General features: G+C 43.5%; 1 protein-coding gene across 3 annotated transcripts in view; it reads left to right on the top strand.

Annotated features, from left to right (window-relative positions):
- The window catches only part of gatad2ab (GATA zinc finger domain containing 2Ab), a 34,189-nt gene extending 9,448 nt beyond the window's left edge, over positions 1 to 24,741 (top strand). The window contains exons 2-12 of one of the 3 annotated variants that reach the window (XM_039811445.1): positions 6,847 to 6,992; positions 14,635 to 14,943; positions 18,451 to 18,574; positions 19,203 to 19,334; positions 19,579 to 19,650; positions 19,888 to 20,004; positions 20,210 to 20,410; positions 20,601 to 20,850; positions 20,971 to 21,356; positions 21,903 to 22,125; positions 22,959 to 24,741. In XM_039811445.1, coding sequence (XP_039667379.1) covers positions 14,648 to 14,943; positions 18,451 to 18,574; positions 19,203 to 19,334; positions 19,579 to 19,650; positions 19,888 to 20,004; positions 20,210 to 20,410; positions 20,601 to 20,850; positions 20,971 to 21,356; positions 21,903 to 22,125; positions 22,959 to 23,092 — 1,935 coding nt within the window. In that variant the 5' untranslated portion in view covers positions 6,847 to 6,992; positions 14,635 to 14,647 and the 3' untranslated portion in view covers positions 23,093 to 24,741. The remainder of the gene's footprint in view (positions 1 to 6,846; positions 6,993 to 14,634; positions 14,944 to 18,450; positions 18,575 to 19,202; positions 19,335 to 19,578; positions 19,651 to 19,887; positions 20,005 to 20,209; positions 20,411 to 20,600; positions 20,851 to 20,970; positions 21,357 to 21,902; positions 22,126 to 22,958) is intronic. The other 2 variants (XM_039811446.1, XM_039811444.1) reach the window with 2 other exon arrangements.
- The last annotated feature ends 327 nt before the right edge of the window (positions 24,742 to 25,068 follow it).

The raw sequence follows: 25,068 nt of genomic DNA, 5'->3' as shown, positions 1-25,068 counted from the left end.
TATTTTGTGAAAGCACCAATAGTCAACACTACAATACCGCTGAGGTATTTGGTCAAAAAATATCGTGGTATTTGATTTTCTCCATATCGCCCAGCCCTACTGGATTGTCGTTTAAGAAACGACACATTTTGCTTGAAGATTTGCGTTTGGGATGGAAAATTTTAAATCTGATATGAAGGCTGATGATAGTTGAACAGTTTGATGTGCAGCTTAAAGCAGAACTTACTTATGTGTTTCACGGCTAACAATGCAAAGTATATCTCTTTTACTAAAACTGGATATAAACATTTGTCAAGTCACAACCAACATATCACAGCACCTCAGCCTCCAACGGCATTTTGTACTTTATTTATTGCTCTTCCCATCTGTAAACATTGCCAAGACCTTTTCACAGCATGAGTAAACAAGACCGAGACGCTGACCAAATATCTGGGGGCCATTTTAGCACCTTGACAATTCTCAAGCCAGTCCAATTGGTACTCAGAAAGCGTCAAGGTTCAATACCCGGTCATGACATCCCTTTTGCGTGTCGTAACAAGTGCAACAGACCACACAGTGGACCTTTTTCACAGCAGACATTTTGACTTGTCATAGTAGGAAAAGCACAGCTGAGATTGATAACCTGTATGTGTCCCAATAAGCTATTTCAGTGAGTCAGCATGCACAATACCAGGGCCTCTCCTAAGTGGAATGCAGCCATCATTAATGGGTTTGAATACACCTGTGCTTCTCCTGCTCTGACATGTCAACAGGTCTGCTGTGAAAAAGTGCTATGTGGCTTTTGGGTTTGGCCTAGGGTGGCAGGATGTGAGAAAAATATGCCATATGCAGTAACGTTGTTGAATATCGCGATAACAATGGCTGCGTCCCGGGTTCGAAGGCCCCCCCCCTCTCTCTCCCCCCACTTTCCTGTCATTCTCAGCTGCTCTATAATAAAAAGGTAATACCCCCCAAAAATAATATTTAAAAGTCAGTCCGCCTTAAGTTAGTGAGACTAATGCCTTGATACCACCCAAGCCTATGCCATAAGATTATCCAACTCGGCATCCTTTTTGGCTCTAAACTGCCTCCATCTTTTAAATGCATCCACGTCTCTGGTCATGCAACTGTTTTGTTTTTTTCTTAGGTGGGGTAGAATCTGACTCTGTAAATCCAGTTTGTTTGGTTGCTGCTTCCATGGCTGAAGCCAGCATGTTGTTTTTGCGTGTTTGCGTTTCTTGTCTGGCAAACCGGAGGCCCGTTCCAGAAAGCAGGTTTAGTGAAAACTCTGAGTTTGTTAACCCTGAGATGAGGGAAACTCTGGGTTTTCCGTTCCAGAAAGAGAGGTAACTTAACCTCAGAGTCGGTTACTATGGTAACTGAGTCTGTGAACCTAACCTGGTCGGGAGCAGGTTTTCTTCAAGAAACCTTGAGTTTCTCTCAGTCTCCTCCCTCTCAGAGGGAGGGGAAACTCATTTCCTCATTCATTCATTCATTCATTCATTCAGTCTGTATCAGGCGCATTTTAATGCAGTTTGTCATCTGCATGAATAAAAAAACGTATTGGTTTATGTTAGGCAGACTATAAAATGTTTTTTCTCTCAAACATGTCATTTCCTTTTGTCGACGATCCCGTTGATGAAAAAGCTGTATTAATTCAGAGAGTTTACGTCGGGAGATGATATTGAGTCCCTATATCCCTCTATTAGATATGTAGATACCTTATCCTTCCACTAGTTCAACATCGTGGACAGGCTTTAACATCCCAGCAGATTCTTTGTGTCGCATTACGTTTTTTGCAAACGGCAGTTTTCTTTATAACAGCAGCGGATCATACTGTAATAGTAAAGCCACTGTATGTAGAGCCGTCAGAAAAGTGTGATCGCTCTGAAACGTTTTTTAAACGTGTTCCCTGGACACAAACCAGTGAGAGCCATTATAAATGATTATACTTATAGTTCTGTTAATGATCATGGTGCTGCAGCCTCAGAATGAGATTAGTAGGCTATAGTTTACTTTTTACACCTGAATAAAATTATAGGTAGCCTACAATTCCAGTTTTCACCAGTAGCCTAATATTATAAGCTAACTGTGATTAAATATTAAATTGAAACACTGTTAATGCGTACGCATTGATTCGAGCAGCAATTTTCTCCCACACCAATTCTCTCTCTTTTGCAGCAGCAGCCGCTGTCGTGCTTTTTTTAATGAAATGCATGTTCAAACTCGCTGTTTGTGCGCATGAGTATTTCCGCCGACCCGTTTGTTTGTGGTTGTTACCGTGGTGAATCGTAGAATCATGGCTCCATTCATACTGCCTTTTGTGCACGCGCGTAACCCTGAGTGAACATACTCCGAGTTGATTGAACCAACTCATATCAGCTGTTCTGGAACCGAAAACTCTGAGTTTCCCATCTCAGGGTAAGTCAACTCAGAGATCAGGGTTAGACTCAGAGTTTGTTAAACCTCCTACCTGGAACGGACCCCGGGTGTCAAAATTGTCAGGTGACGACAACACACAGACCTAAACAAGACGTTACTCCACGGTCAGGGAACGGAGATTTCAAAGGAGAAAATACTGGCTTTACCATTGTTGTCAAGAAGATGGTATTTCAACTTAGCATGTTTTCCCTAATATCTGGTGACATTGTGGTCATTTTGCAGACTTACTTTTTTTACTAGGAGCACTAACTAAATAAAAATGTAGGGGCACAGGCAGAAACTGTTGGGGCAGCACACCTTAAATCGACCTGCAACGCGATTTTTCACATTTCCCCCATTTTAACTCTACTAGCACAGCGCCCGTTGAAAATGTGGACTTGGCCTTGTAGCAGAGTCTGATGAAAACTGCTGTGTCAGCCCGGTTCAACTCTTGACATTTTCTCGCATTGCACAGCGCTGTGAAGGAATAATCTCCGAGATTTACGTTATGTTCTACCTCTGTTTAGAAGTAGGGTTGGTTACCGAAACCCGGTTCCACTATGGAACTGGTTCCTACGCAAACGGTAGTATTCGGACCAGATTGGAACGCAAATTTCGGTTCTTCATTTCGGTTCCGACTGAAATATTTTCCCTCGGTCGCTCCGTACAGCGGCAGACTCTTTGTTTTTTTTGTCTTTTTTCTTACTCCCTTTTCCGCCGAGTGGCGCGTGTGTCCGCGCTATTCTCGGACATGCACTCAACAATCACTGCTGATAGACGGCTTTTAGTACACGCTCCGAAACGCACGTAAAAATATCACCCTTTCTCTGTAGTCTACCGTTAGCAGCTATTGTAAATGTAGGCTACTTTTAAAATGCCATATTTTCCCTCTGGGCTCACCAAAACGGACGTAAAAGCATATTAACCATTCACTGCACGTGATCGCTAGTAAACATATTACACTTACTCTGCTAGTCTATCGTTCAGGACAAGACCCTGTAGCCTGGTGGTGGGGGAAGCAGGACAGCCTCCCCAAATTGTCTGCCCTTACAAACTCATACCTGGGTGTGTACAGGCCTCTTGGACACCGTCTGAGAGAGTTTTCTCCTGTGCAGGACATGCCATAAGTCAGGAGAGGTGTCCTATCTTGCCAGAGAAGGCAAATACGGTCATTTTTCTGCAAAAGAACTGCTAAAGTTTGAAGCTGGTTGGCATACCAACTCAACAACATTTATTTTGTTGTTACTTGTTAATAGTGTAACTGTTATTTGTTAAATTATTCTAGTTATGTGTTAGGTGACTTAGGTTTACTTATTATATATTGAATTACTTTAAAACGTTAATATATTGTTACATTTAAATAATTTTCAATAAAAAAAATAAAGTTAAATGAAACTCCATAAAAGAGTCTTTCTTTGATGTCATTTTTCAGTTTTTCAAGAATCGGTTAGGAATCGTTTTAAAAGTACCGGTTTGGCATTGGAATCCTAAAAATCCAAACGGTACCCAACCCTAGTTAGAAGTGGTGAATGTAGGCTACAGCTCACAGCAACTTACTACTGTACAGTGTCTGGCTTTTGTTCGATATTTAGTGTCAGCACAAGGGTTTCCTCTTAGGGAAATAATCGATACTGAAAAGCGTAGTGCCTTTTTTTTTTTTCGGCAACCTTAGTCCACACAACAGCGGCGAAGTTCCTTTCAGCTATCCGCTCGTGCTTCAGGAAAGTGAAGAAAAGGAAGTTTGGTGTATCCGGGGTGGCCTCTAGCTCACCCAGTAAGAGCGTTCGCCCCATGTTGGCTGAGTCCTGCAGCGGCGCAGGGTTCGAATCCGACCTGCTGCCCTTTTGCTGCGTGTCATCCCCCATCTCTCTTCCCCCTTTCATATCTATCCACTTTGAAATAAAGGGAAAAAACCCCCAAAATCTTTAAAAAAAAGTTTGGTATATCCAGCAATCATGGAGGTTACGCTGGAGGCAGGGAAAGAGTCAAAGGCAGCAACCTAAACAGGATGTTTTTTTTTTCTTTTTCTCTGTGGTCTAACCTAGATTAACCCCTACAGAAGAATATCTCCTGAAAGTTATGATTGCCAACTTGACTCAAAAATATGTGGCAGCTGACCTACTTTACCCGCTTGTGTTCTTCAACAAAGTGCACGGATGATGTGCTCAGCTCCTAGTTGTCTTGTCTGGTACACCGTATTTCTGTGCACCCTTTTAAGCTCTATTTTTTTTTTTCCCCTCCTACTCTGGTCACTTCCTGCTACCATCCATTTCTGAGAAATGTAATCTGATAGCGGTCTGCATGTGTCCTGACCCTCCAGTCTGAATGTGGGTAAGGACTTCTGGTTTCACAGGATTATAGAGTAACCATTTGGAAGCAATTTGACTGAAATTGGGAGATTATCCCTGTCTAGGGTTTTTGAAAACATTTAGCTATTCCTTTTTATTATGGCTAGTAAACATTTGTGGTTGAAAATGTATCCAGTGATTTTGAGGCTGGAGAAAACTACTAGAGAAGGTTGACTTGACATGTTGAGGTGCTTTTAAAGCGCCATAATCTAGACATTCCTTATGTCATTTGATGGTCAGTAACTCATGTTATGTTGGTGTGAATCAATGACTCCAAATATTACACAAGGCTTTAATGCATTGCGCATGTATGTCCTATGCATGCTCGCCAACATCCTGAAAAGATGTGGGAATGATGTGTGCTTTTTATTTGTATGTTCTCTGTTTTAAGGGTACGTTACCACGTACTTCAGTGTGTGTCTGTTTTGAAACAACCCTAGCCATAATGTTTTTAATGTCATAACATCATACATTCTTGTGTGCTCACGTACAAAAGCCTGGTTTGCACTTCCTGGACTTACTGCTGTTGTCGTTGTCACGTTGCTGAGGGAGAATCCAGGTGGAGACATGCGCACACTTACATGCACTCTGTGTGGCTCGGGCTCTGGCTCTCACACACACACACACACACACACACACACACACACACACACACACACACACACACACACAGAGGCAGCCTGGCAGATTCAGGGTTAAAGGCTTCCATTTTGTTAGGTAACACCCTAATGGTCTGATCTGTCAGTGGCGTTAAAATGGCAGGGGCTTAACCCTTGGCGTTCGGGACACAACCAGTAGAGACACACACACACACACACACACTCACACACTGGGCTGGGCTGGCCGAGCCTACAACAGAACAACTGAGGAGGAGGAGGGGAGTGTGTGAGGCAGGGAGGGGTTGAGGGAAGGAGGAAGGAGTGAGCAAGAGAGAGAGAGAGAGAGAGAGAGAGAAGACAAGGAAGAGTATTTTTCACTTGGGTACAGTTAGATTATGGCCCAGCTAACCACACGCGCTCTGCACCCTTCTCCCTCCCCCAACCATGGCACCACCTCAGCTGGGTCCCTGCCCCCACTCCTAGCTTGGTGAGCACAGATTAGCATAGGTAGTCTTTTTATATATATATATATATATATATATATATATATATATATATATATATATATAAATAAAAAAAAAAATAGGATATCCCAAAGGAAATGAGTTTTACTCTTTGATAGCCTGAAAGGGTTTTGTAATTGACACAACACGTGTTCTATGTAGGATAAGACATAAATGAAGCAGTAGGAGTAACCTTAATGGCGATAAGTAGTAAATAATCCCCCTGAATTTCAGATCATCATCGCCTTATCTGCTAGTAAGAAAATTGGCAGTTTGAGCAATTCATTCAATATTACAAGGGTCAGGGTCCTTTTAGCGACACAAGACAAAGAGTTGTCGCTCCGCTGTCTTTTATTGGGCAATAGTAATCAATACCTGCATTGCTTTTATTGGACAGTATACTTGTTGTTTTCCCCTCTCATTGAACCCTAAGGCACACAGTTGAAAAGCCTCAGTGTTTTTTTTAAATGGCTGTTAATGTGTTGGTTGGCTGGGTCCTGCCCCAGTGGGGAGATCATTACAGTGCTGGAGATGAGAGGCTAGCACGCTACCTAAGGGGATGAGCCTTTTGCCATTGATCTGCTCTCTATGAACTACTGGACACAATAGGAGAGCGACTGAGAATAAAGCCTGTAGTGTCAGTCTAGGTCACAAGATTTCCATTTGCTTTCATGCAAGTGCTTCTTATCCTGCCACACTACACGTGGGGATGGGAGATCTTCTGCATCCCCCTTATGTTACGGACAAGAAGACTTATGTTAGCATATACAGCCATCGCAGAGAAATGCTAATTTATTAAACGGATAGATTTGTGCAGGCATGCTTTGAGGCAATGATTGTGTGGGAAATCGAACAGCTTGGTGCAAAACTTTATTTATTCATATTGGGTTTTTATTTTTAGATTAATTTGAATGGGCAGTAGAAATGTCTTCGGTCACGTGCAAGCCCATAGGTCCTTCGTCCTTTGTTTTGATCTAAGATCTGCTCTGCCCTTAGGCCCTATTATTCTGAGGGAAACAAGAGGGACATGCATCTACTCCTCCTCCATGGTCTCCTGAGAGGAACAGGCACAGATCACTAATCACTGGCTGCCTTCTCCCACTCTCTTTCTCATCCTCTCGCCATTTTCGTTGCTGTTGTAGGTAATGCATTTGTATGTCAAAGTGATGCATCTTTTATGAGGTTTGATTGTTACGTTGGCATGCGATAAACTCTTTAATGAGAATGTTTAATGTGTCACCAAGATTATGCAGCTTGCATGACATCTGATCAGTGCAGCTTTGAAGGTGCATGAATTCCCTCCGATTTTCGACGACGGTTCATTTACGGGATAGTTCCGGTGCCGCTGGAAGTTCCGCCGGATGTCCATTACTTTCCGCTTTCTTTGAGTTCACGTTAAACTCCGGTCGCATCAAGCAACATTAACCGGAACCTCTGAGCAACTACACAGGCTGAAAATGGCAAGTTTTAGGGAAAATTTGGATCGTGCAACAAGGAGAAAGATTTATAAAGAATATGTTTACGGCATTTACTATCTAACTGGGAGTTTTCGGGACCTGTTGGTGGGGATTTGCTATGGACAAAATACACACGGCGATACACTGGTGAGGGCAAATTCCATTTAACCGTGTATCCAGCTAATTTATATAGCTTGCGTTACTGTATTGTGTGAACAGTTTGTTTTTTTTGCGTGGGGTACAAATGTTCCACCTAAACAAGTTTCTTCCTGAGATTATATTGAAGAGTCAAGCTCGCTGCGTCCGGAGCTTAGCGCCGCCCAAGACGTTTGTGATTGGTTTAAAGAAATGCAAACAACCCCTGGCCTATTGTTTTCCTATCCAGGAATGTCGTGTGGACTAGCCAGACCTTCCTCCGCAGCGCTGTGGAGATGGGTCTGGCAATGCAAGACTACATGCAGATAAAATGGGATGCACCTACGAAACCTACCAAATCAACAGAGACATGATCCTGTGTTCTTGATTCGGGAGCAGATCATTTATGAACCCGATTTCAAAATCAGTCAGCTTTTTCAAATTCCTGTAATCTTAGCCTGGCCTGGAGTGCATGGGCTACGCGTGTAGTGTAAATCAAGGAGCCGCGATGTGTCAAGGCTGGCAGGCTTGATGGTGTGAAATGGATACTGGAGTGGCGTTCTGATCAAGGACGGTAATATGCAGAACTGCTACTCTGGGTTGCGGAGTCTCCGGCAGCAAGGTTTGAGAGCAACAGTTCCTTCCAGGCATCTCCCGATTGACTTGCTGATAGACAGGTCAAGCTTGTTTTGTGAGATTGTAGTGTCACTTTAATTTGGTTTTAAACGCTGGATGGATGGAGCTGCGGGAGCATTGGAACTGGCAGGAATGCTACTAGCACGGATTGATTCGGGTTCTCAGTTAATTGCCTGGCCGTAGAATACAAATCCCTGATGTCCAGTTTCAAACCAAATTAGTTTACGTAAGTTTAAGCAAAGGATGTTTATAAAAAAAAAAAAAAAAAGAAAAAAAAGAATTTCTATCGGAGATGTTCTTCTTAAACTCATACTGGTTTTCAAAAGCAGGGATCCAGCAATTCAACATAACTTTTATATCTGATCGGTTCAACTTGGACAGAGAGAGAGAGTGGCTTTGTCTCCATTATATGGATTTTTTATTTTGAAGTGTAGCTTTACACATATCACTCATTAACAGTTCAAGATACGGAACACATTTTCTGATGTCAGATCACATTTTCACTTACTATGACCACTACTACTACTGTCATTACTAAACATTGTGCCAAAATAGAATAGCGTTACCTGAAGCAGGTGATTTAACGTCACCGCTCATTTTACATACAGTTTAGCAACAAAACAATATGCTAAGGGGACATTACTTGGCTTTTTTATGTGGGTTTTGAGCGGTATGTATCCCCACTAACCTGGACATTATTTTAAGTGTGTCAGTGAATAACGTTACAGCGTGTCGGGGGAATAGAACGTCTCCAGCAACGGGGTGTCCAAGGAAGAGGGACCACAGCGTTTTCAAACGTTCGCATCTGGGTTCAGATAAACAGTAAAAGTCATCACATTCAGTGCCCGTGACGTGACTTTCCAAGCGACTGTAGCTGTCATATTTCACTGGGTTTTCATGGTGAATCAGCCGTAGAGGCTTTTGTTGCTGTTTGTGACTCTGCCTGAGGAGAAAATGCTACACTCGGGCTGTTTATTGTCATGACTTTGCAAGTGATGACGTCCTGTCACTGTTCCAGTCGCTCACCCTCAAAGGGCAGAGAGGGCCGATGACTGTTATCTTGAGTTCAGTGGAGCAAACGGCTCTGCAGTCTTTGAGTCCTGTAATTACGACTATATGACATTTTTTCGCCGCTCCTTCAGCGGCGGACTGAATGTACACTCACCTAAAGGATTATTAGGAACACCTGTTAAATGTCTCATTAATGCAATTATCTAATCAACCAATCGCATGGCAGCTGCTTCAATGCATTTAGGGCTAGACAATCTCCTGAACTCCAACCTGAATGTCAGAATGGGAAAGAGGTGATCTAAGCAACTTTGAGCGTGGCATGGTTGTTGTGCCAGACGGCCTGGTCTGAGTATTTCACAGTCTGCTCCGTTACTGGGATTTTCACGCACAACCATTTCTAGGGTTTACAAAGAATGGTCTGAAAAAGTAAAAACATCCAGTATGCGGCAGTCCTCTGGGCGAAAATGCCTTGTTGATGCTAGATCAGCGGAGAATGGGCCGACTGATTCTAGATCAACTTTGACTCAAATAACCGACCGTATGCAGGAAAACATTTGCGAACACCCACAACCTTGAGGTGGATGGAGTACACCGGCAGAAGACCCCACCGGGTACCACTCATCTCCACTAAAAATAGGAAAATGAGGCTACAATTTGCACAAGCTCACCAAAATTGGACAGTTGAAGACTGTAAAAATTAGAGATGCACCGATAGACCGGCCGGTGACCGGAATTGGACGGTTTTCACGTGCTCGGCCATGACCGGCGACCGGCAGGTCAGTCTGACATATGCCGATCAATGCTACAATTAACTGACAACATAAGTTATACGAGTTACAGTTCTCGTATACGGACGCGACAGCACAGTCCGCTATTCTCGCACATGTAGGGAACCTCGTGAATTAACCTGCAACATGTCAGCTGTTTGGAAATTCTTCAGCGTGTGTGCAGAAGAAAACAAGTTTGCAATATGCAACACCTGCAAGGAAAAAGTAGTGCGAAAAAAACCAAAATCAAATTTTTTTTTTTTGTTGGATATTGGATGTGAAAAGAAGGAAATGGTTCTAACATTGCGCTTTAGATGTGTGTGAATTCCCTACACCGGGAGTAAATTATATAGTTGTATTTTATATTGATCCATTATCTGTTCAAAAAATGTTCTGTGCAAAATGTTCTATTAAAGAAAAGAGAGAAAATAAATATTTGCGTGTGCTGTAAAGTGGTTAGAAAAAATGAAATCTGAATCGGCTAAAATCAGCTGGCCTAAGTCAAAGAAAATCAGAATCGGCCTAGAAAGTTTTAATCGGTTCATCTCTAGTAAAAATGTTGGTCGGAGTCTCGATTTCTGTTGAGACATTCAGATGGTAGCATCAGAATTTCCGTCATGCCTTGTTAACACTGTGCAGGCTGGATGTGCATCCCACAAATCTCCATCAACTGCAAGATGCTATCCTATCAATATTGGCCACCATTTTCTAAAGAATGCTTCCAGCACCATGCTGAATCAATGCCACTAAGAATGAAGGCAAAAGGGGGGTCAAACACGGGTCAAACATGGTATTAGTATGGTGTTCCTAATAATCCTTTAGGTGAGTGTATATAGCAGAAACACTGCGTAATGTGCAAAAATTACTTTGTTTTTGTGATCGTTAGAGCCTAAATCGTAATCATGATTTAAAAAAAATTTGATTAATTGCACAGCCCTACCTTGTTTTTCCCTTCGTCATCTCCTGTCATCACAAATACTCTGAGCCAGTGTCTCGGTGCAGCACTATCTCAACTTCTGGCAGCTTGAAGTACTGATGCCATGTTTTTTTTCTGTCCTCCAATCCTCTCAGGTGTCACTGTGAATGGCATAGATAGACTCTTGTTTCTGATGGCTAGACTTTCTCTAGATGAATCTCCTACAGTTTCTTTGTCTTCTTCACATGTTTGATAGCTCCTAGTGGTATGTCTCCTATAAGCTGGAGACTGTGAATGACCTATTACACGACTGGCCTTCAGGGCTCATAGGGAAACCAAGGGGCAGAATAGAAAAATGGGCTCCGGTGAGTGATGGTCCTTCACTGAAGGCTTAGTGAGATGGAGTGTGATGCAACGATGACAACTAGTACATATCCCTCGGTCAGTCTTGAGTGCGTACATAACAGTCATTATCACAACATATGCATGGACAACAATTTAATTTGGTTTCCAGCCTTGTTGTTTGGCAGCAGTGCCTCTAGCTCATGATGCTATCCATGTCTTCTGGGACAAAGGTAGCCATGTGTCTCTAGACCTGAAACTAGCAACCACAGTCGTCCGAGTAACATGCAGAACTAATTGTCCTGTGACGTCCCAAAGGGTTACAGTCATTTTTGTACCTGTAACATTTCACCCCCACACCGGTAGCCAGAGCAATGTGCAGACACTATTCGTACAATAGTACAGAACGTGTGGTTTCTGAAGCACTGTGTGTGGTACATGGCTATACACAAACAAACACACACACACACACACACACACACACACACACACACACACACACACACACACACACACACACACACACACACACACACACACACACACACACAAGCTGTCATCTCATGCAGATAGATAGCCTTTGTGTCCAGGGATGGTACAGCAGGGCACATCTGTCCTTGTTGTGTACCAGAGCTGGGTGCATTTTAGGCTCCGTGCACTCATGTGCTTAACACCGACCTGAATGTTTTAGCTGTGTCGTTGCTTTATTTTGGATGTATCGGTTGGTTTAGTTACTGCTAGCATCTCTTAGCTCAACATCTTGCAAAGTGTCAAGGATGCCTGTGTCTTATCTCCAGTAAAAAGATTAAACTTGGCTGAATTCACAGATGTTAAGTGTTGGAACAAACTGCAGACTTACTGCAGACAGAGATTTTGTTGAAATAGCTGAAAAGCGGTTCAACTTTTTCCCAGCTTACTTTGCAGTTCTCTCAATGCTTTGCTGCAGCTTTATTTTTTCCGTAACATATATATATATATATATATATATATATATATATATATATATATATATATATATATATATATATATATATATATATATATTTTTTAAGTTTCAAATATTAAAGGTGGGACGATTTGCCTGTCGGCAGCTGTTGACTCTTGACTGCCACATAAGTTAGTCATGTCAGTGATGCATCCGCCCCCCTGCTGTCTTGGTAGACATGTTTTAGAATGTCCGAAGATGACGTCATTCTCTCCTCCTCCTTCCCTCCCTGTGTGGGATGTGCCTGTGGCCTCCCTGTCTCTCTCCGTCCCTTCTGCCACTCGGTCTCTCCAGGGGTTAAACCTGCATCTCCTCTCAATCAAAAACCAGTCTGAACCGGTTTTCAGGGAATCTCTTTATGTCTCATGGAATCTTTGGATAAAGTCATGTGGAGCTATGACGATGTTTGCTTTGTGTGAATTGTTTTTCTGCTGTGTAATAGGTTTTCCCAGAAATGTAAGTGGGTCTCTCTCTACCCTCTGCTGTTACTGTACAGAGTGAAATTTTGGGAAATCATCTGGGGCACTGACAGCGGGATAGGAGACGCCTACACAGCTTACGGTGGAAACACACCGGGCGCTCAAGCGTCGGGGATGGTCCGTGAAGCGTAGATACGTGACTGATTGCGTGCCTGGCCATTCAGACCGAACGCATATTTCGTGCCGGTCACCGTGCGATCCTTCTCCTCTCGGCTCTCTCTCTAATAGAAAAGACACAAAAGTGTGTGTGTGTGTGTTTGTGTTTTTTTGTGTGTGTGTGTGTGTGTGTGTGTGTGTGTGTGTGTGTGTGTGTGTGTGTGTGTGTGTGTGTGTGTGTGTGTGTGTGTGGAGAAGTCAAGACTGACAGAATCACCATGAACCTAGGTGTTTTATTTTGAAATGCGCTTTATTTTTGAAAATCATCCGGCTGCACTGTGGTCTTCCTGTATGTGTTTACCTGCCTGGCTTGACACATTCGCTCACTTCTTGCGCAATAAATAGAGGTGACGCCGAAACGATCGCTGCAGCGTGCGGGCCGCTCCACACCCGGTATGAACGGACAGATTGGATGACATTGGCTGCGCGGCTATTCGCTGTGCTTTCACGGTTAGGATTGTCCCTTTTTTAATACAGCTGGAAATATCAGCTAAATCAAACATTGTAAATGTTCATGTACATCAAAGTGTATGATCAGGTTTTTAAAGAGGATTATTTCTCATAAAAACCTAGGGTTACATTCAAGTAGATGGACTCACTATCCAGGTTTGATTTGTGAGGTGTAGTGGATATCTCCATGAAACTAACACATTTCGGACACATCTTTATTTTCATTTTGTACTGGTGGCACTGCTTCTACCTCATCATATTGCTCGCACAATGGGTGGAATAAAAGGTAATTAAAAGTTCTTGAAATGAGAAGACGCTGCTGTTTACATATAACAGGAATTAATTGAGAGTTTTGTTTTAAGTATGCCATTTAAACCTATTAAATGGCATCCTCTACTGCCATTTAAATACTACTACTGACCATGGAAGATGATTGCCTGTTTTTCTTAAAATGAACTCAGTAGGGTGGAGGTTAAAACTGTATCTCATTTACTTCCCTCCCGAATTTTGCAAGAGCAGAACAATCAAGTATCACTATGTGATGCTTATGGTAACATACTTTGTTGGCAAAAGGCGAGAGGCAGTTCAACAAGTGGATAGGACTCAAACTCGTAGGAACCTGCACAGTGTAAAGCAGAGAGAACTAATGGCACTTACCCACTGCTAGTACCAGCTCTGCTCTACTTGACTCGGCTCGACCGCGGTGCCCCGTCCTCCATTTTCCATTGCAGATTTAGTACCGCCTCATGCCTGAGGCGAGCTTGGCTGGTCGTCGCAGCGGCGCCGCAGGAAACTGCCGTGACCTAACGCGACACACACACAGAACGTCGAAGGTGTGTGTTGTTTTTGTTTTTTACCCTCGGCAAGAAAAATTTAGTTTCAAAAGAAGCTGGAGGCAGCAACAAAAAACCCACCGCTATTTTAAAAATGACGGGTTTGTTCAGGACACCCCCGTCCGTCGCTAGCAATGATGACGCAGCGATTAGTGACGATTCTCTCCGACCAATCAGTAGTCTGCAGGTTTTCACGTCCCCTTTTGGTATCCCCTCAGCTCGCTTGGAACCTCGACGGAGGTTATCGTTAAAAAAAAAAAGTACCTGTTAGCTAGTACCAGGTACTTTTTTTCGTAATTGAAAACTAAAAAAGGCGAGTAGAGGCGAGTGGCGCATGTACCATGTAATGGAAAAACGCCATAATATTCAGTTTGAGAGTTGCTCTGATGAAACCAGCACTTTTGGCTCATCTAAGTAAGACGTCTACTATATCTAGTATCGGTCTACGTCTAAACCTGTACCTTTACCTGTCTAATTTGAATCCATGCATAGCTACAAGTTGAACTATTTTGCTTTTTTGTAACAGTTTTTTTTTTTTTCCTTTCTGTTTTGTAAATGTGTTAACACTATTTGTAACCATTTCCGTCTTCTCTCTCTCTCTCACTGTCTCTCTCCAGGGTGAGAGCAGCCATGTCAGAGGAGGCAGTGCGTCAAACGCGCAGCCAAAAGCGGGCTCTGGAGAAGGACCATGCCGCTCCTGCGGAGCCCCTGGAGGACGTGGACAATAAACGAGTTAAGCTGGAGAAAGGTGACGCCGCGGGGGCTCCCCTTGCCCTGGTGGGATCTGGAGCGGACGGCGTCAAGCTGAAGAGCGAGCAGGCCGCAAAGGTAGCAGCCAGCATCCTAAAAGCTGGGGAAGTGAAGGCCACTATCAAGGTGGAGGTGCAGACCGGAGACGAGCCCGTTGATATGAGCACATCCAAAAGGTGAGACGAGGGGGGAAAAGATCACAGGGTTTGATTGAGTCACCGTTGTTTTTGTTAAAGCAATATTAGCAGTGCTTCACAGTGTTATTGCACAGGGGCTGAGCACTTGTTAGTCATAAGGAACATAATTGTTTAGTTTGCGTGATCCTGTCAAAATCATTAGTCTGTGAACAACACAGAAAGGAAAGGAAACACTTTACCTTAAACAGTTACATCTATTCCTGTACACTGGGCCTCAGTACTGCATAGTCAGCCAACTTTGTCCACAATAGACCCTTTGTAAGTATTTCCAGCCAGACAAAATGCGCCATAATGTCCTTACTAACTAGTTAACATCTGTGAGGTATAAGATGCAAAGGATAGTTTGCTGCTGTATTTGGTTGTGCTTAACATAACTGATGTTGGACCGTCCGATGAAGTAAAGGGTGGGGATGTGAACGGCGAGCAGTACTTCACACAAGCTGACAAAATATTTGTCTGCATTTTTCGCGTACAGGTTTGTTTGAAAGCTTCCTTAGGATTATTTATGTTCTGCAGGCCGTGGACTTCATTGCTTGCATGCACAGTGCGTGGTTGTGCTTAGAGATGTGTCTACTGGAGTTTCGGGTTTCTCTCTTTTAACTTTGCACTAGCGAGTGGTCTGACAGGAGCCTCACAGGAAGTCGCTGTGTGGTTGTCGGCAGCCTGCCCCCATTTTGAAAAAGTTTTAGGCTCCCGAGTCCTGAGCTCCATTTTCTCCCACAGCAGCACCTGAACTATGCCTCACACTTCACACAAAATGAAGGCTACGTGTCACAAACTGGTTCCAACTGGCCGTTGCCATGGTTTCTACATTTGTAAGGAGCCATTGGAGGAAGGAGGGGCCTAGCAGGGGTGGTGGGTGTGTCACATGACCACACCAAGAAATGCCTGATGTCATGTGACGTGTTTGGTAGGGAGACGGGATACATACAGTGATGTGATGGCCGTTAAGGTGGAACAGATTCAGCTCAAAGTGTGTTGGCCCTGCTTGTGCTGTCACCTTTGGCCCCGCTTTAACCCTCAGCTGCAGCATGTGTCGGCGTGCTTCCTCACTTCCAGCCTAATTGTTTGCAGAAGACTCGGTCCGTGTAGGCTAACTTTGTAAAACTATCAATAAAGTGTGATTCAAGCCAAATTGCATACATGCTGAAAAATAATACAGTAACTGAACTAAACATTTCTTCAGGTATAAAAAGTTCAGGTATAAAAAGTGTCACGGAGAAGAAGCATTACTCCCTTCTTAAAGCATGCTTTGTAACAATATGTCAATATTTGAACAGATCTTTTCCAGGCCTATTTATATATAGCCCAGCTATTTCATTTGTGTAAAGAGTATGCCATGTAGCTTAAAATTGCACTTAGTGTTGCATTGCATTAGGGCTGCAACGAACTGTTATTGTCATTATTGATTAATCTGTTGATTATTTTCACGATTTAATCGATTAGTTGTTCGGTCTATAACATGACCGAAAATGGTGAAACGTGTTGATCAGTGTGTCCCAAAGGCCAAGATGTCTTGTTTTGTCCACAACTCAAAGACTTTCAGTTTACTGTCATATAGGAGTGAAGAAACCAGAAAATATTAACATTTTAAGAAGCTGGAATCAGGATTTAAACTTTTTTCTTTCTCAAAAAATGACTCAAACCGATCAAAAATAGTTGTTAACTATATTAACTAATCAATTAATCGACTGATCTTTGCAGCTCCACGTTGCATTTTAAACAGCGAATCCCACTGCACCTAATAACGACTGATTCAGCAATCCTATAGCGGGGTCATTGTGAAGCCATGATTGGGGAGGCCGAGGCATGCAGAAATACTGGACCTTACATAACCAAGCTGCTGTGTGTTGTGATGCTTGTGTAAGCTGTTCTCAATAGAGTAGTAGCAACCATCACAAGCTAGTCCATTGTTTGTCAGAGAAGGCGCTGCGTCGCAATTAGGTTTTTGTTTGTGAAAGATGCTGTTGATGATTTTCATTGCTCTCTGATGCTACTTGTGTCTGACGTTGCTTATCATCATTTATATCAAGGAATGTCAACAGGGCTGAAAGTGAATGACTCGTATTAAGGACGTACTTTCCAGGAAGTGGCAATGTACAGTATGAACAAGGTTTATTTGTGTTCTTAGCAACTGGGCAAAGTAGCAGTATGACAGTACAAGTTTGTTGTGGTTTCTTAGTCTGCTGAAATCCTCATATAGTTGACCTTGTTGTACCGTGCGTGCAATCTCTGTTGAGGGGAGCTGTTAGACAGCTGTTGTGAGGACGGAGAGGATGGCAGAGAAACGTGTCTGAAGAGAGGAGCGTGCAAAAGGAAGCGAAAGTGTGAAGAACTGAGTCAGTGAGTTGGAGTATAAAAGGATGAACAAGCAAGTCAGGAAGGGGGGGGAGGGGTGTGTGAAGTAGTGACTGAGTGACTGAGTGAGTGAGTGAGGGAGAGTGTACACAATAGGTTGGCTCCTGGCCATGTATTCCCCTCCCCCTCACTGTCACCCTCTCCAGTGTCTCCAGCGGACCTCCGCTCTGCTCAGTTTGTGACTCTAGTGTCGGCAGCTGGGAGGGAGGATAGAGCGGAGGCCCAGGCTGTGCCGATTTGGCTAGGCCACAGGCCTCACCACGGAGGCAGGGGAGGGGTGAGGCCCTGTCTGGGTGGTAAACTGGGCCTAAGCTTGACGCCCTGAAGCCTCACGCTCGACAGCGTCTGAACAATTTTAAACTTGCATGTTTGCCTGCATAACTTCACATTATGACCCGAACCTATACCTCTCGCGTACTGTCAAATATCCCCCTTGCTACCTTGCCTCCTCCTCCACCAGTTCTCATTACCACTCAGACTTCTATCTCCTTATGCACCAACCCACTGGACCTGACAAGATCCCCACTGTGATGGTGGAGGCAGATTTATTCTTCCGCCACGGTCCATGCGTAAAATTGCAGCCACCCTTTACTTCTAATCTCCACCCCTTTCCAGATTGATGCATATGTAGCTCACCACTAGTCGCCTTTGTTCTCCCTCGACCTCAGGAAAAGCCATTAAAAATGTTATCAAAGGCTTTAAGCCTTTTCCTGCTGTAAAACAAACAAAAATGCAGTTCATTAGCCCTGTGTTTGCATGATGTCTGTGACCGACTTTGCTGCGTCTGTTGGAATTCAGAGAGCACGAGGTCTCTTCGTTGATGTTACCTTTCGCTGGAGATAATGGGTTGTAGCGATCTTCCCCAGCCGCCATTACACCATTATTGATCTCTTGGTTCTTGTCTTCTTGTATGTCCCAGTACACATTTGCACTACAAGAGGGATAATGACATCATAATTATATACTGCCATCTACTGGATTTAAGACCAAACTACACGCTAGTTGCAGTTTATGGCAACTGCAGTAGTATGGACTGAAATGGAATACAGCGTTGAATCTTGATTTGAATGACGAAAACCCCTTCTCATTAACATACTTTTCTGTCTTTTCCCGTTTCCTTTCCCTCAGTGACATTAAGAATGAGCGGCAGCCACCATCGCCAGACGATGTGATTGTGTTGTCGGACAACGAGCCAGCCAGCCCTCTCATGAATGGTCACTGCTTCACGCAGACTGACACGGATAAACTAATGGTAGGAAAACAACATTCAAACTTTACGCACACTAGGGCTGGGACCATATGTTTTTTGTCCCGATTCGATTCTTCCACGATACATGGGTGCCGATTCGATTTTGTATTGTGATTTTCATTGATCGCGATTCCAGAAGTATTGCGATTCCATAGTGTTGAGAATTGCGATTTTCTTTTCCTTCTTTAACAAAAACACAAAAGTTGAATAATACACTTCTAGAGACAATAATATCATGAGACATTTCTAAAAACTAATCATGACATTTATTTAATATGTAAAGAAGTACATAACGTGTATTTTCTGCATTCTGCTTCCAGTCTGTTTTGCTGGTAACGTATATGATGTAGTCGCCGTCGGCGGTACCGTATATAAACAGAAACTATGAATGAATCATTGGTAAAAGATAAAATAAAAAATATGGATTTTAAGGAAATTAATCCATTTAAAAAATCGTCGCACCCCCACCCCCCCACCCCCACCCCTATAACAGTCTTGTAGTGTCCACTGGCTTAAAAGTCTTCATTCTAGCTGTTGAAAAGACCAAACGTTTTTCAAGTCACTACTGATGTAGCTTCAAATTGTACATTTATGGCTGCTAAGTCTCCTTTTTTTTTTTTGGTGTCTAAAGAAGAGTTCTCCTGAGGAGAGGGAGCGCATCATCAAACAGCTGAAGGAGGAACTGAGACTCCAGGAGGCCAAGCTGGTGCTGCTTAAGAAACTACGACAGAGCCAGATTCAGAAGGAGAGCACCGTGCAGAAGGTAAAACCCCCGAGGAGGAGTGTTGATTGTCATTTACGTTTTGTTGGAGCTGACGGATGCATCAGGGCGAACTGTTCCGTCTTTTTCAGGTTTTATGAACAACGCAACTGCTGTAAATAAAACAGACGGTTCTGTTTTCCCACTGACACCATTAATGAAGACTTTTAAACATTTCTGCTTATTCATTCCTTCAAGAACATACAACTCTATGGACTAATACTGTACCCTGTTCATTTTGTTTTAGGCGACTGGCTCTGTAGCCACTCCTCCTCCTCTGGTGAGAGGTAGCGTCACATCAAGCAAAGGACCCCTCCAGGTACTTAGTGTATTTTGTTAAGAGCCTGCTGTCGCAACTATCGTAGAGCCTGGATTGATGTATGATTCAATTTTACATTGTACCTTTTATACAAACTGGAATACGGAGCAACACAAGTGCAGGGCAGCGGAGTTGTTCATTCAGAGGCTTACACATCAAAACCACAAATCACACAAAGTCAAAAGGAATGCAAATCGTTACGTTATTTACGGAGTATTTGCATTGTTGTGTTTACAGGTGACAGGTCGAAGCTCAGGCACTGTGATCCCTCCTCCTTTGGTGCGGGGTGGGCAACACATGCCGTCCAAACACAACTCTCAGATTGTCATGCCACCCCTGGTCAGAGGGGCCCAGGTTAGTGTGATGGATCTCGAAACCGTTCAGATGACAGCCCTCACGCTGGCCCACATTTCCAGTGTACTCCCATGTGTAGTTTAGATTTGAAGAGCTCTTTGTTAATTTCTTACTTTGTCTTCTCCTTTGCTTGCTCTCTTCATGCACCCACGGCGGCTGCTTCTGTGTCTGTGTGTCTGTGTCTGTGTGTGTGTGCTGCCATCAGCCTATCGCAGTGACTCCCCAGCAGATAGCCAGTCTACGCCAGCATCAGCATCAGCACAGCGGTTCAGGCCCCCCTCCGCTCTTGCTGGCTCCCAGGGCTTCTGTGCCCAATGTCCAGGTCCAGGGCCAGAGGATCATTCAGCAGGGACTCATTCGGGTGGCTAATGTGGCCAACAGTAATGTCATGGTCAACATCCCTCAGGTGAGGATACAATATGCAAGCAAACACTGCACACTCATCTGGAGAAAGATTTATATAGAAAGCAATAGTAAATGTTCCTTTTCATAGCTACTCTCTCCCATTGCTACGCTGCATAGCTATATGGTCAGCCGTAATAGTGACTTCCTCATGTGTCGTCGCTGAAGTTGGTTTCTGTTGCGTTTGTGTCCAGGCCTCTCCCACCAGCCTAAAAGGCTCTTCAGTGTCACCCAACTCTAGCATCAATGACTCCCCAGCCAGCCGACAGGCGGCTGCCAAGCTGGCACTACGCAAGCAGCTGGAGAAGACGCTGCTGGAGATCCCTCCGCCTAAACCGCCGGCCCCCGAGTTCAACTTCCTGCCATCAGCGGCCAATAATGAGTTCATCTACTTGTTGGGGCTGGAGGAGGTGGTGCAAAAACTTCTGGAGATGCACGGCAGAGGTGGGTAGATCGTTCCACTTTGTAAGCTAGTTCGGGGATGTTGCAGTGCAGCGGTAGATTGAATAGTAGAATATACACGTTTCCATCTGGTGTAAAGAAGCTCTCGGTTTTCCCACATAGGTAATCTGGGCCCAGCTGCTGCCATTGCCAGCTCCATTCCCAAAGAGCCATACACCTGCGCCCAGTGTAAGACCGACTTCACCTCCCGCTGGAGAAAGGAGAAGGTTGGGACCATCCTCTGTGACCAATGCATGTCGTCCAATCAGAAGAAGGCCCTGAAGGCTGAGCACACCAGTCGGCTGAAGGCAGCCTTTGTTAAGGCACTCCAACAGGAGCAGGAGATTGAGCAGCGTATCCTCCAGCAGGCGACTTCCTCTTCCTCGGTCTCTAAAACCACCTCCTCTCCTTCAATGTCCAAGAGTGAGGTGCTGGTGTCCCAGCAGTACAAGCATGTCAGGGCTGCGATGCAGCACCGATCTGTGTCTGCCCACCACTCCATTAAGCAGGTTAGGATGGCCTTCGATTGTGTCGGGGATGTAACTAGGGCTGGGCGATATGGAGAAAATCAAATATCACAATATTTTTGACCAAATATATCGATACCGCAACAATATTGTAGTGTTGACTATTGGTGTTTTCACAAAATATTTACACCATGAGATTTTTGATAAATAATCATCAGTAATGTAGATATAATGACTAAGTGGGTAAAGGCAAATAATAGAACAGTTACAACAGTCTGGTAAGTTCAGAAGATGACATCACTTTACTGTAATGTAGCCTATAAAACCAGGAAAAAAGACACCACTTATGCCATATTACAATAGGATGATATCAAAAATCTAAGACGATATCTAGTCTCATATCACGATGATGGACCTATGAGGACATATGAGCTCTATGATGGACCGTGATGTTATATTTCTTTTTCTTTTTTTTCTTTTTTAAGTTTGAAAGCATTTGTTCCTCGATCAGCAGCCAAAAACAACTGCATGGTAATGAAAAGCTTTACTGACCCGCAGCACGTCTCCCATCCCTCTCTCTCTGTACAGGGTCACCTGTCCCACGGCATCCAGTCGATGAGCTCTCGTGGCGTGACCCACTCATTCACCTCCTCCTCTCAGCTGCAGAGCGCGATGGCGGCGGCGGCGCTGGGCAACAGGGCAGGTAAGCATGCTGCAGCGCGCCCGCTGCAGCATGGGGCAAAGGTCAGCGCCGGCAGCAGTAACCAGGGCAACGTGTCTGCCTGGAGGAAGCAGAGCGGCGGCAACACAGGTAGATAAAACGTGACGCGAGATTAGACCGAGAACGCTCCTCACCCGTTCTCGCTTTCTGCTCCTCTTTTGATTTCTTGTAGACTCAGTCCTCTGGCACTGTCACTCTCTTTCCTCCCATCTTCTCAGGCTAGGCCTTTTCATTTTAGAATGACTGCGTTGGTTGTCATTGTATTTTTTATGTATCCTCAAAAACAACCTCAGCAGATAATTCACACACGTGTGTGTGTGTGTGTGTGTGTGTGTGTGTGTGTGTGTGTGTGTGTGTGTGTGTGTGTGTGTGTGTGTGTGTGTGTGTTGTAATGGAGAATGAGCATACATGTACACACTCTGATCAAGCTGCCCTCTCATCAATTTCTTACTTCCTCCACAGTTCTAATGAGTGTTAGCTTTACATTGGCCCAGATAATGATGACAGAGAGAGAGAAAAAAACTCCCCCATCCGTTCTTTTTTTTATTTTTTTATTTGTAGTTTATTTAAATAGGGACAGATACAAAAAACATAGATTATTACAGAAATAACAATCCGATGCCTGTATCACAGTGTTTGTAGCCATGGCTAATTTGCAACACCTGTCCCTAGGAGGGCTTTTAACAGTTCAAATAATAGAAGAAGTCAAATTTTTACAGTGAATACAATAAAATGTCCAAAAAAACCAGTTAACAGCAATAAAAATAAGTGTAGTACTGTTGGTGCCTCTCCACTCTCCCTCATCGCTCCCAATGAAACACTGGACTCTGCCACGTGTGTGTGTGTGTGTGTGTGTGTGTGTCTGTGTGTGAAACCATTCAATGTCCAGCGCGTTGACCACTGACCTGTCTGTCTCCTGACAGGTGTGACTATGGCCTACGTGAACCCCAGCTTGTCTGCCCATAAGACCACCTCTGCTGTCGAGCGTCAGCGAGAGTACCTGCTGGACATGATTCCCTCCCGTTCTATCTCCCAAGCAGCCAACACATGGAAATAATGCAATCTTACATCCCTACTGACATCACAACTATTACCCCTCTTAATATCAATAACAGCCATTTTCACGATCATTCTAATCCTTTCTATGGACTCTGCCTCTGGCCAAAATGGTGCCGGAGAGAATCAGCCTAGTTTCTTTTTTTTTTTTTTTTTTTTTTTTGTCGGACAGAGGTGTTCTTCAGCTCCTCCTCAGATATTTCTGCTACCATCTTCCTTACCTGAATCCTTCAACCCAAAGTGGTTGTTGTGCTGCGACAGCTTGGGCTTCTGAGATACAAGGAATATGTCAAATTGAATTTGGGTACCCTTTTTTTGAGGGCTGGGGTTGACATGGGCATGTACAATTTTACAAACTTCCCCAGCGATGTTGCCTCTCCCTCCCCTGTATATTGGTTGAACCTCTCTGTTGCACCAAGAGGAATAATTCCCGAGCTCGCCTGCCTCTGGATTAGGCTGGGGAAAAAAAAAAAAAATAAAAAATAAATCACTATTAGACACGTTGAAATCTTCGCCTTACGTCCTAGCCCTCTCCAGTCTGAGCCAGTCAGACTTCCGGCCCACGTGGTGGCCCAACAGGACTTAACCGAAGACCTCGCCACAGGGACTGCGGTTGAAGCTAGAGGACCATCCATGAAATAATAACTGCTTCGGCTTTGCAAAAATGATTTAAAATCAACAACAAAAAAAGGACTAAAAATGATCTGTCTGCACACAGACTTCCTCTTCTCTCTAACCCACAGCGAGTATAGTAGGGAAGTTGATGTGTGTTGGATTGTTTTGTATGACTGAATGTTAGGATTTTGTCTTTTCATCTGTAAGTCATATACTGTGTTTGGAATATTGTGCTCCCTGATACTTTGGAAGAGGTCTGAATTTACAGACTAATGTTACTGTTGAGGTGGTTTTACATCTGCTGGGTTCCGTGTCGTGGCCTACTTTTAAATACTTTGTTTTTTCTAAGATGAAGAATGAAGATTAAGGTTTCACTAACTCGTGTAAAGACATGGAGCGTACATTTGGAGGACTATTCGTATTGAATATTGTGTAAAAAAAAAAAAAAAGGAGAAAAAAAAAAAAAAAAGAACTTCCAAAGAACTAGTGGAGCCCAAATGGTATCCCTTCTGCTAGAAGGTGTCTAGTTTATTTGAACCCTCTCTGGATATAAACATGAATTCATGCTAGACTGAGGGGGTGTAAGAAATGTCATATTTTTGACATTGTTTTGCTTTTAGTCATAGGTTGTGGTGCATTATTTTTCTTCTGTAGACAAACTGTCTCTGGGTTTATTTATAGGGTTATGTTAGTAAAGATATATGCTTATGCCCTAAGTTTGAATGGAACTCCACTTAAAATGATTTTTTTTTTTTTTCTCTCGCGTCCAGTGGCTCCCACTCATCTTACGATTGGTCTTAGAGAAGCTGGACAGCTTTCAGAATGTAGTTATGCAAAAACCCCTATAGCAACAAATGACATGAACTTCTTAGTCTTTAACATTTAAGGTGTGTATGATTTATGTGGGGTCCTTGAATTGAGCTAACTATGCCTTTTCACATGAGCTATAGTGCATTTTTTATCAGGTTGCAGCAGCACAGGATAAGCTAGTAAAGTACAGTATGTCCTACATTAAACAAGGAGATTCCCATATTGCTCATGGAGTTGAGTTATTTTATTAACAATGTGCTGTCTTTTAATTTCAGTCACTGGGATGGTCCAGTTTCTTTAACTCAGCAATGGCTTTACGCAGACATTTCTGTGTCACTAAATTTGAAGATTAAAATATCGATGTGTTGAATTTAAGCAGCAACGTCAGGGTAAAATGTTTGCATATTTCAAAATCTGGACGTTTCACAAGCAATATGTAAAAACAAAAACCCAACTGACAAAAGAGGCTGACCATCCCACCGGTTGTTTTCTCAATATCCTGTTTCTGTCCATTTTTAAAAAAGAGAAAAAAAATGTTCACATTAAAACAAC

Source organism: Perca fluviatilis, chromosome 9 (assembly GCF_010015445.1).
Source record: "Perca fluviatilis chromosome 9, GENO_Pfluv_1.0, whole genome shotgun sequence".
Lineage (NCBI taxonomy): Eukaryota > Metazoa > Chordata > Actinopteri > Perciformes > Percidae > Perca > Perca fluviatilis.
This window is presented reverse-complemented; position numbering and strand designations above follow the sequence as displayed.